Raw genomic sequence first — 12191 nt, 5'->3', positions numbered from 1 at the left:
TACAAATTTGATTATAAGTAATCAAAAATTGGGATTGCTTGAGTGAGGGGGGAGAAAAGCATGATGGTACCCACTCGCATTGAAAGACTAGAGACATTCAGTCACCATTTGTGTCAAAGGCAGGGCCTAGTCTGCTGGTTTACACAACTGGGCATTTTTATAATGTTTTCGGGGGTTTTGTGTGAAGAGCTTGATAAATTCTTAACACGAAAAACCTGCATTTGCTGATTACAGCCATTAGTGCTGGGGAGAGTTTGTAACTAGCCAGTGCAGGTTTTACGTTAGTGTTAAGAGCTGATTTAAAGCAAAACGGATTAAACCTCTGGTATGAAAATGACCTCTGAGGAAGGACCTAAAGCTTGTCTCCTGGAGACAGATTCTGTCAGTTACGTTCTTGGCAGTTTTGTGACCAAAGCAATCTATCTATTTGCAGACGTACCTCTTATTTCAATGATGATTTTGTGGGGCAAATCTAATTTGTTACACTGTCCTTACCATTCAGAGATGTGCACATATGTAGGCAATTAATGTGATAACTTGTATTCCATGTTACAAGCAGGAGGAAGAAGATTCTGATGAAGATCATTCCCAGAGCAGCTATGAATTATCCTCTGCTATGTCCCTCAACTTGCCCACTGACGAGTTTCTCTGCCATTCAGATGAGGAGAATGAGCCTGCCTTTGTTTCACCCCTGGATGAAAGGAAAGCAATCAAACAGCCCACTCTGTCCATGTCCAACTTGCACGAGGCCACAATGTGAGTATTGACTTTTGTTTGGTACATTTAAAAGGCCAGTACATAGACTTTGTTCCTGGAGATGCAGAAGTGTGGGGAACAAGAATGTGCACTTTGTGTGATCTCTCCTTAACTTTGTGTTTGAAATGGTTCTGAGCCCTCTATACCAGTGCAAGTCAACATGTCTTATATAGGTGAAACTCGGAAAATTAGAATATCGTGCAAAAGTCCATTCATTTCAGTAATGCAAATTAAAAGCTGAAACTGATATATGAGACAGACGCATTACATGCAAAGCGAGATAAGTCAAGCCTTAATTTGTTATAATTGTGATGATCATGGCGTACAGCTCATGAAAAGCCCAAATCCACAATCCCAGAAAATTAGAATATTACATGGAACCAATAAGACAAGGATTGTAGAATAGATTCACCTGTACAATACCTTTCCCACTTACCACATGCTGCTGCTCCATTAACACACATAACTCCGTGCACTGCCAGAACCATCAGTATCTATTAGATTGGGGTGGAATTAGCAGAATTTCTGCATACATTTCTTGCAAGATGAAAGCAATTAAGAACATCCATTCCAACCCTGCACTTAGATGCATGCTGTAAAAGGTTGAAGTGGCTTGCATATATTCAGGACCCCAGATCTGACACCTGTCTGTCAATTTCCTTGAGCACTTCCAGACCACGTAGTCTTCACATGCCAGTTCTTCCTTCGCAGGCCTGTGCTATTGGAACATCTTCGAGAAACAAGAGCTGACAAGAAAAGGCTCAGGAAAGTGTTGAGAGAATTTGAGGAGCAATTCTTTAAACAAACAGGAAGGTAAGAATCGCATCATGTGTGTTTATCTTGTGCCACTCTTGTGTTTCCATGAACCTATATCATCACAAATCCCAAGAAGTAAATTATTGATCAGGTTTGTTTTATGAGATATTTCTTGTTTTCCCCATGGTACAAAATACCAGAGCTTCTGGTCTCTGTGTGGATGGGTCATGTCCTCTTTACCCCATGTTTCTCAAGCTTCTAATAGCTGAGGCAGACTTATTTTTCAAGTTAAAATTGGAGAACAAGTTCACTCTTGCACTCCAAAAAGTGTTACCTGTAAGAGTAAGAACTACTTGCCCATAGAAGAATTTGTGGTTGGAAGGAAGCAGCGGGCAAGTCTTTGTGGTGGGTCGTTTGGGCTCCCAGGAATGCTTTATTTTTAAATTTTTCTTCTAGTATGCTAGTATATCCCAGCACACACTTGGAGAATTACTGTCCTAACCATTCTGAGGAAATATGTATAGACCAGTTTCTAGATCAGATCTATGATCTGTTGACAAGACCATCTTGTAGACTAGACAACTGACCTTAACTGGTAGGTTGCAACCTGACCTAAGATAAGAAGACAGACTAGTAGTGCCACAGTTTCAAGAGACAGAAAACGGAAGAAAGGGGAAGTGAGGAGAGAGAAAGATAGGAGGATATATTAGCTAGATACACAGACAGTTTAAATTATTATCATTTTACTTGCATGGGACTTCTGCTGCCTTTTGACCCCTTGTGACCAGTGCTTCCAAGTAAATACATAGTCCAGGCCTGAGGCAGTTCTCTTCCACATCCATCGTTTGTTTTGATTTTGACTGTAACCCTGAACATCCAAACTTGGCACTTCCAACAGCTATTTCTAAAAACCCTAGGCACTACCAGTTTCCTCCCCTAGGTTACATGTGAGAACCTATAATTGGTTCTCACAGGTAAAAAACAAACCAACAAAAAGGCCTATTTGCCTGGGACTAGTACTGTTTTGTGAAACCTTGTTCTGTTGTCATTTAAGTGCCAGTGCTTGATTTGCCCTCTTACAGGAATCCCCAAAAGGAAGATCGCATCCCTATGTCAGAGGAATATTCAGAGTACAAGCACATAAAAGCCAAGCTCAGGCTGTTGGAGGTTCTCATCAGCAAGCATGACATCTCCAAAACCATCTGAAATCCAGACATTTGCAATATTAAAGCTCCCTTGTTGGGGGTGAGAACACAGAGAGAAAGAATTACACAGGTCTGGTTCTTTCTGCACAATTGTTTCACACCTTGAACTTCGGATGCACTTTATTAACATTTTTATTCTACTGCAGGTGAAGAGAGAGAGAAATTGGAGCAGGTGTGAGAATGCAGGAGGAAGGAGTGAATGGATGAAGGCCTGGGTTCTTACCTGTAAGATGTCTCCTGTTACCAGAGTTAACTCTCACTCTTTGACAGGCTTTCCTCCGCTTTGCCGAAAGGCAGCAGCCTCCCACAAATTCTGGCAGCTGGGTTAGGGATTACTTATCTCACTCAGTGCTCTGTTGGAACAACGCTTTCCAGAAAGGTGACATTACTTCAGCAACAAAACTCAAAAGATAGAAAGAACAATGCAGCCTTCTGAACAGGGCAGCTGAAATGTCTCCTGCACTTTTCTAGTCCACATGAACCAAAGGAGAAATTGTAGATGGTATTGTTGAGTAATAGAAGTCTCCAAAAGAAGGCACTTACTCCTGAAGGGTAAATGACCTTGAAGGGTGCCGACTGCTCCTCTTCTAGGCAATTGTGGATGACATTTCGCTTGAGTTGACTCAAGTGCTACTATGAAATATCTTCCACTATTCAGTTATTTATTTACCTTTATTTTTTTGGTATGGTTTTGTTGGTGTGAGATTTTACTACTGTACTCTGGAATGCTTTTGTATCTCTAAGAGCACAGTGGATTCAAAGGGAAGATTGGAATAGCGTAGCTGCTAGAGACACACAGGGATCAGACCCAGCTCTTTTCTGTCTAGTAGGGTAGATGCTGTTCTTTCATAGGTTATGTGCAGACTACTGTTTCAGTCCTGGTTGGAGGCAGAGGAGGGAAACCCACTCTCCCACTGGAAAAACATGACCACCACCCCATTCCCCAAAACTTGAGTAGCTATCATGAGTGGTTCTGTATGCTCTGGAGGATTCCACACTCCAAAGCAGTCTTCTCTGCTGTGAAAAGAATGCCCCACAGAGATGCGTTGACTTACATCCCAACTAACTTTCTCCCAAGAAAATTTGGACATCAGCCCCCCCACCCCTCAGAATGCACCAGCACCTACGGTATGCAGGAGGTGGCATTATTGAGGCATTGTAGGCCTTCATCCATCTTGCAGTGGAGTCCTCTGTTCATCCTCCCTCACTAATGAATAGGAATTAAGCTGCCTCAAGTTCCTTGTCTGATCGAGACTTCTCACCTGCCACACCCTTCTCCTTGGGTGTCAGAGCCTGGGTGGAAGAAGGGCAGGACTAGTTCCTCTGAAATAGTTAAGATGTCCAGGAGGTACTTGAGCTATTAGTAGCTGATTCTCTTTGCATCCCCACTTCAGTGGGAGTCAGAGGCAGACTTCTCCTCACATTGCAGGGACCATGTGTGATATTCAGAGTGTTCTGGCTGTGATCCTGCTGTGCCAAAACTGGTCCTCCAGGAAGGGAGTTGAGGGCAACCAGTGCAATCTGCAGCAGTATTGGAAAGAACAGTTAGCTGTGCTTCTGTGTTCCTTACTCTACTGCTTTGAAGAAACAGGCTGGCTTCCACATCTAAATGTGCACTCAGGAAAATCATGTCTGCTGAAGGCAGGAGACTAACTAGTCTTTGAATGGATGGGGTGGTCCCCAGCCCAGCTTCCAGAATCTGCATAACACTGCCTTTTTCCAGCTGAGTGAGAGAAAACCAAACATGGCAGGGTGGTACCCAGCTCACTAGGTATTTTGCTTTGAAGTGCACTGTGATGACATGTGGAGTAACACAAGTGTGGACCTATTGGTGGGGGGGGGGGGAGCTGGAGAGGGAGAGAAGGGCAGTGCAAAGAGGAGGAACATTTTCCTCCTTTCACTCTCTCTCTCTACTTTCCCCTCCATCAAGCTGCTTAGCTTTACAAGCTGCGTCCACTATCCCTCTGCTAGAGCTTCAGGGGCCTAAAGGCATGTGTGTGAACCAAGACTCAGGAAGCAGGCCCCTGTGGTCCTATAAGCTGAAGAAGCAACCCACTTAGTTTACAAGGTCTTCTGGGAAGGGGTCAAATTAGGCTTGGGGCTCCTGCCTCCACTTGTTCAACCTCCTCTCCCACTCATATTTCCTTCCACCTTCCCTCACCCAGCTTCACTTCCACTCACCTACCTACCTACCTACCTACCATCTCCTCTACCTCCACAGCTGGGCTGTGGGAGGGAGACATTGGAAGAGGTCACTTGACCTCTTGTCTGGACAGGGAACCCAGTGTCTCTGTGTGGGAAGGGTGTTCCTTCCACAAAAGGCTTCTGTGAGGAGAGATCATTCTCCCTCACCCTCAAACCCTACTGTTAAGCCCCCGGCAACCCATTTCTTTTTCTTCAGCCTCATTAGCTGAGGCCAAATGCCTGTGTTCTTGGCCACTGGGGTCCCAGGGAAGCATAAGGATAGCTTATTTAGTCCTCAGTTTAGGGAGGATTGGAAGGGAGATCTTTTTGTGGAAAGGGAGCTTGTTCAAGAAAAAAATGCCCTACATGCTTTGGGTGTGCCCCTCACCAGCTGCAGGGGCCTATCCTGGGCATCTATGAGACCATTTTGGATCCCATCATATCTGCCTACAGGTTGCCTCCTAATAGAAGTGATAACATCAATGAAGTGTTTGATGACAGACAGAGGTGATAAAACCAATGGTTATTTTGAATGGCTAGACAAATCACAGCAAGGGGGAGGGTGCAGGGAAAGAGAGAAGAGAGCAACTCATTAATCGAGTTGTCATTTTAGGTACAAATCCAAACAGAATGAGGATTGCCTCGGACATGAGTCTTTTAACTTGGATCTTTAGACCTGTGCCTTAAGATCTTTTTCATAGCCGCTGCAAACCACTGCTCTAGTTTTTATTTATATCTTATTAATATCCATTTATAACCAATTATTACAGGGTGAGGCATATAATGGCATAAATTAAAGTAACAGAATAAGAATCAGAATAACCCATAATGGTATTTTAAATTAAATTGAACTATGCTTAATCGTGCGTCTTCCAGAACCAACTCTTGCTTCAGTAATGTTTGAGTAGGCCTAGTGGTATGAGTGTATTTTAGAGATCAAATACACAAAATTCAGCAAGTAAGTAGAGAGGTAAAATAACCCTATTGGTGACAGCGCTGCCCCGCCCCACATCTGCTTGTGATGGCTCCCTGCTTAAGGTGTCATGAATTGGCCAACTCTTTTTTTCATCATTATGTGCGTTTAGTCTTGGCATGCAAAATAGCAGGTTCTGTACATTGGACGATGCATTCACCATAGGCAGAAGAAAATAGCGACCATAAGTGGGACCGTTCTAGACCCTGCCCAAGGCTGGCTTCAGAGTTCAGGGGGCCCTCGGCAAACCGTCCTCCATGGGCTGTCCTACCTAGGTGGGCCCTGAGAGACTTGTCTGCTGCCCCCACACTGAAGGTTGATCTTGGACTTCAGCAGTGGGCCCTTTTGAAGGCCCTGGGCTACTGCTGCTTCATGTAATTTTTGAATGGATACACACAGAGCAGAGTCAAAACTTCTTGTCTTGGTTAGATAAGTGTTGACACATACCACCTATTTTGGGCAACTTTGTGCATGCACTGCAACTGCATTCATATTCCAGTCCTGTTCTTCTTATTGAAACAGGATGCAGTGTTCCAGGAAGCCGTGGTCTACATCATGGCTGCTGCAGACTTGTACAGCAATCCTGACGCTGTTGGAAACAAGCAGTGGGAATGACTGCGGTAGAACTGCTTGCACAACTGCTTGTTCACAAGTAGGCAGCAGCCCCAGGAAATGAGTATCCTTGGCCCCACACAGCTGTAATTCAGAAGCTGTGGGAACCCACAGGACTTTGTGGATAATGTCATGTGCTTGTAAACAAAACCTCATGGGTCACCACAACCAATAGACTTAAACAGCAATGTGAGCATGTGACTAATGGCCCTGAGGAAAGAAGTGGAAAATAACACACTGAGGACGAGCTGTAGCTGTGCAACAAAAGGGTGCCAAACCACCACTATGAAGCTTTGGCCAGGCCTTTTACTTTTGTGTTGTGTTTCTGTTCATCCGCATTGCATGTTACTTTTGAAGTGAATTTCAGAACTGGACACAACTTGGTGCAATGCTAGTTACATGTTTGTCAGTTCTAGTCCTGACACAAACATATCTTGGCAGTGAAGCTGGCCTTACATCAACAAGTGCTCTCTCTAGTCAGAGTGGCTCTTAAGACGCAGACATGGCATGACCCATGCTGTCTGTATCCAACATGGCTGTGCTTCTAATGGTTTAAAGAAAAACCTTTTGGCAAAATGCATTCTGCCCAGCAGATGACATTGGGTCCACCCCTCCGTTTCTAGGAGCCCTGAATTGCTGTGTCCCCTGTGATGATGAGCAAACTGCACCTGACAGTTATTCTCTCCCTAATACACCATGAGCACGATTATGGGATGGAATTCATTAAAGCCTTGATATAACCTTAACTGAGGGTTTCCTCCCAATCTTGTCTTCACTGAAGCAAGCACCAGCTAAGCAGAGCAGATTCCTCTGCAGTCACAGGCATGGCCTCCCATGGCATAATCGTGCTTGCCAACTGTTATGACAAACTGGCTATCGAGGCATAGATGCAGACTTCGTTTCCGGAAATGCTGGGATTCTTTGGAAGCTTTACAAGGTTCCTTAGTAAAAGCATATTAAGAGACTGGTTTCCCTGAAAAAAAATTTCTCCCCCCCCTGCCCCCACTACTGATTTTCCCAGGAATCAACCACCATAGAAGAGTGCTGGAGTTATGCTAGCATACACTTTCAGAGTCATGCTTGGCCAGCACACTGTGTCATCTAGCTGTGCCCTTTAGATTATGCCCCAAGACAGTCTGTAAATGCAGGAATTCTGGACTGGAGGTACAGAGATACTTCAGCAGATGTTGACATAGAATGGATCTCCTACAAATAGAAAGCTTACAAACCACTGCTTCAGAGAAATGTTGCCTTTAGGGCTGTGCGGAGGTGCATGTGATGGTCAGGGTGCCAACGCAACAATCACAGCCCCGATGGGAACTGCGGCGTTCCCCTTCCAAATCCAAAAGGACTAGTAGGGATGGTCCATAACCAGCTACTCTCATGCCAAGCCCACACTCTTGTTGCTATTCCTGTTGCAGTTCTGCTTTGATACTTCCAGAAAAAAGCACCATCAACGCAGGAGTGCCAACCAGGATATCTCTTGCTTCAGCCCTTCAGTCGCAGAGCTAAGGAAATAGCTTGAGATAATGCTGCAGCAAAAACAAAAGCAGTAATCCCCCCCCCCCTTAAAGGCTCATATTTGCAAGAAAAAAGGAAAACGACATAGAAAAATTTGAGGAATAGGTAAGGGTAGCTAATAAACTGCAAGACAATGTAAAGCTGCTACATCCTCTTCAGTAGCTATTGCTAAGACTTGGTTGATAGGAACCCTGCCAGTTTTTCTTTCTGTAGCACTTTTCCTTAGCCCAATGCTATAAAAATTTGCTTTTCTGACTACCAAAGCTTGTTTGAAAGCATGCACTTTGTAGGACCTTAATATTTCCTGTGTGATGATTGCCAAGATAGTTTATTAAAATAGTGCTAATAGTTTATTGCATTATGATATTTTGGATAGATTAATGTATGCAGAATATTTAATCTAAGTATCATGGTTATGAACTGAAGGAGTTCTCTTTTTTGGTTTATTAAGATTATTAACATGGATTTTTTTCCATCTTGATGTTAAAGAGGAACACTTTATAAGTGCAGAAAGATTATTCTTGCAATAGATCACTTTTGAGTGGAGCATGAGTCACTGGGAGATGGACAGTGGTGAACTTGTGTTGCTCACCAGCACACACAGGTTTAATGGCAAAATATGTTCAAGGAAGTGCTCCAGAGGGAGATATGCACTGCCTTTAATGTTTTTGTTTTGTCAATTGTATTAATGACATGAAAACCATGGACATAATCCTTAGTCAGGAATGGGCCACCTGATAACTGTATCCAAGGCTTGGTAGGGTGTTGTCTTACTGGGAATGGCCGGACACAGGAGGAAAGAAGAATTCAGCAGAATTCTACAGCGATCCCTTTCCACGTGCACAGAGCTACACGCAAACAGCAAAAGACTGAGCTCAACTCTCTGTTATAGCAAAGAAACCATTCATTTTATGAAGTCTGTTATCCACCAACTCTGTATACCTGCTGTATGCAACGTTAAAGCATGATTTTAAGAAAACCTTTCATAAGTTTTGAAGAGGATTGTGTGTCACTGCCTAACCCAAAGTGGATTTCTTTTGTTTCTATGATGTTTTGATGTTTCAGTGTAATTGGCTTGATCATTTATAACTTTTATGAATCAGAATGGTCTTCATAAATCTGTTTTAATTAAAAGTCATGTAAGAGCAACAGGAACAGATACACAAGTATTTGAAGTTTACAAACTACATCTTTGATAAGGGAAAAATGGTTTCATGACATATGTATACAGTTGCTATTAAAATGTAATCTATATATTCTATATGATTGTATAATATTTTATACAACAGTACAAATAAAATATTTTTCTATTATGTTGAAACACAGTTTTTTTTGTTAGCTAATATAAATAACATAAATAACACTGTCAAACAACACATTGGAAGTGCTGACATTTTTCTAGGCTGCGAGAGTTAAATCATGCTGCAATTACAACCTTTCATGCTGTTTGGAGATAATCCCAGTTAAGTTGTTCAGTAGATTAAAATGAATACATATTTAAACACCATTTAGAAGCCAGTAGTTTTTATTTTGCTAAAGCTGTTTATATAGTTTTGTTACATTTGGCAATATGGAGAAAGAGAAAGGAAAAAAGGAAGAAAATGTAAAACACCAATTGCAGCATCTAGATATATAAATGGTTGCTAGAAAGAAAAACCCAAGAGCTGTTGAAAGCACTGGTGGACCAGAAGGAAAGGAAGGTGGGAAGAAATACTAAGGGGCAGAACGACGTGCTACACTGGATATGGAGCTGCTGCCACTGATAACAGCAGCCCCATGCTAAGCGGTTCCTTTCTCTCCCCCATAGCATTTGGGCACACCCATCTGCATTGCGAGGTCCCCGGGTTGTGGGTTTTCTTCTCTGCCCCCATCAACCAGGGAAATGCACAAAGGGAAAGAGATCTCAACATGGGAGAGCATGCCTAAACATTACAGGGGAGGTGGCTCAAGCTTGACATGGGATGCTGTTTTCAGCAGCGGCTCCGTGTTGCCTCTAATGTGCAGTCCTGCCCCAAGAATACTATTGGAGAATTCAATCACTGGTGTGTTTGCTTTTGGTAAGAACGGCATTATGCATGCGTCTGATGAGAACGGCTGACAATGGGAATAGGCAACAGAGAAGACTCCTAAGGAAGAGGGGAGAGACTGAAATTAACGTCCAACACTGATGTTGCAGGTCTTGCAGCTGGGATCTTTCTTAGCATTGGCGGTCGACAAGCTCATTAGCTGATGGCCAGTAATTTCTGCAACTGTGCCAAGGGAGAGATCTACAGGGTCAGTGTAAATCACTTCCAAGATTACATCCTGTGCATGGTGGTAAACCATGACCCCATCTTCTTCGGTGCAGGTCAGAAATTTGTTATCCTGCAAGTTCAGCTGAGGGAGGCGCTGCTTACAGAATTCATCTCCCGGCGACCCCGCGGGTGCAACGACGAGGATGACGTAGTGGTAGGCTGTGTACATGCAGTAGAAGTCCCCAAAGTACAAGTTAGTATTTGGGTTGAAAAGTTTTTCTGCTGCAATCTCAAACCTGTATCTTCCATAAGGAGAATCTTGCGGGGGCTTCCCAGTGTTAAATTCAGTACTGCAGCTAAAGAAGATACCCTCCAACTTCCCGCTGATTGGAGAGCCGTGGCTCCCACTGTTATCCTTGACAGAAGGCTGCAGAGCATTTCCATGCTGCTCTCTAGAAATAAAGGGGGGTGGGGGGCAATGGTTTATTTTTACAATGCCAGCAGTGAGACACACACATTGATTATTTAGGAACCAGGGCTCCAAAGAGTAACAAGGGAGAAGAATATTGCAATTCAAAACGAAGGAAAACACGCACACCTTAGTGGAAAGGAACAGCCAAAGTGAGTCACAAAAAACTAACCCCTCCCCTTCTCGTATATAAAAACAAAGGAATATAAAAATTGAGAGGCTGAATTTTAGCATTCTTAAACGACACCAAGAAGGTTCCTCTTTTAAATGTGCAAGGCCCCTAATTTCAGCTAAGAGGGCTAGTGAGGACACTTGACAGGGCTCTCTTGCTTTCAAATAGGCTCATGGGACTTTCCCCACACAGTAAGGTCATTCTCAGAACCGAAGTGGGGAAGGTTAGCATGGAGGCAGGCTCCTACCTGCTCCCCTGCACATGATGAACCTTCCCCATTAGGCTCCGACACTCATGCAGCACATGATTGGTGCATGAGCCAGAGGAGGAAGTCCTCCAGCATCCCACAATGCACTGCATCAGGAGCATGGTGCACTGGGGGACTTACCTGCTTCTGGGGGCTCTGGCCACGCACTGTGTGTGTGCTCGGGCTGCAGGCAGCCCAATTGTGCATGCAATGGGTAGAAGGGTGCACTCTTGCCCTTCTACTTCAGTATTAGCCTGAGTAAAAAATAATAATACTCAGGCTACCTGGGGGGGCAGCATTAGGGTCGGGCCTGATCCTGCCACTCCACACAAGTAGCCCTATCCAGGTAGGGCAGCTCTTGTGCAAACCCTCACTGTGTTTTTCAGATGTATACTTAAAAAAACCACAACTTAAGTGTTCTCCTGAAAATATAACACGTGGAGGAAACAAATACATGTATCACACAAGTACACTCACCGGGAATCCAGGGTTGGCTGTGGCTATCTGCTAAGTGTGAGCGCACAGTGACAAACTCAAGTTTACTGCCATGTACCGTGTGGGCTAGCCCTTGGGTGGGGGCGGGGGGAGCGAAAGGTGCAACTAAAAGATTGTGACAGACTATACTATACGTGCTGAAATTCTTCCCTTCTACATGTTTATTACAGCCCTATGCTGCATTAACTCTAGCAACACTTGGGAAAGCTACATCATCATCATTATTATTAATTCAATTTCTATACTGCCCTTCCAAAATGGCTCAGGGCGGTTTACACAGAGAAATAATAAATAAATAAGATGGATCCCTGTCCCAAAAGGCCTCACATTCTAAAAAGAAACACAAGATAGACACCAGCAACAGTCACTGGAGGTACTGTGCTGGGGGTGGATAGGGCCAGTTACTCTCCCCCAGCTAAATAAAGAGAATCACCACGGTAAAAGGTGCCTCTTTGCCCAGTTAGCATGTCACATGTGTGTGACCTGCCAAGACCTAGGTAGGAAAATGATCTTCTCTCTTTGTGTTTAATTAGAAAACATTCTACATTCTACTACTGGTGGCACAGT

The 12191-nt window shown here is 43.8% G+C and overlaps 2 protein-coding genes across 12 annotated transcripts in view; one reads left to right on the top strand and one right to left on the bottom strand.

The window, feature by feature from the left end:
- FAM13C (family with sequence similarity 13 member C) overlaps positions 1–9320 on the top strand; it is a 103178-nt gene extending 93858 nt beyond the window's left edge. For 5 of the 8 annotated variants that reach the window (XM_053312769.1, XM_053312771.1, XM_053312772.1 and 2 more), the window contains 3 exons: positions 557–756; positions 1468–1569; positions 2595–9320. In XM_053312769.1, the coding sequence (XP_053168744.1) occupies positions 557–756; positions 1468–1569; positions 2595–2718 (426 nt within the window). In that variant the 3' untranslated portion in view covers positions 2719–9320. The remainder of the gene's footprint in view (positions 1–556; positions 757–1467; positions 1570–2594) is intronic. The other 3 variants (XM_053312773.1, XM_053312768.1, XR_008320310.1) reach the window with 2 other exon arrangements.
- Positions 9113–12191, bottom strand: part of PHYHIPL (phytanoyl-CoA 2-hydroxylase interacting protein like) — a 143722-nt gene continuing 140643 nt past the window's right edge. For all 4 annotated transcript variants that reach the window (XM_053312787.1, XM_053312786.1, XM_053312784.1 and 1 more), the window contains one exon: positions 9113–10693. In XM_053312787.1, coding sequence (XP_053168762.1) covers positions 10159–10693 — 535 coding nt within the window. In that variant the 3' untranslated portion in view covers positions 9113–10158. The remainder of the gene's footprint in view (positions 10694–12191) is intronic.

Source organism: Hemicordylus capensis, chromosome 3, assembly GCF_027244095.1.
Source record: "Hemicordylus capensis ecotype Gifberg chromosome 3, rHemCap1.1.pri, whole genome shotgun sequence".
In the NCBI taxonomy this organism is placed as follows: Eukaryota; Metazoa; Chordata; class Lepidosauria; order Squamata; family Cordylidae; genus Hemicordylus; species Hemicordylus capensis.
This window is presented reverse-complemented; position numbering and strand designations above follow the sequence as displayed.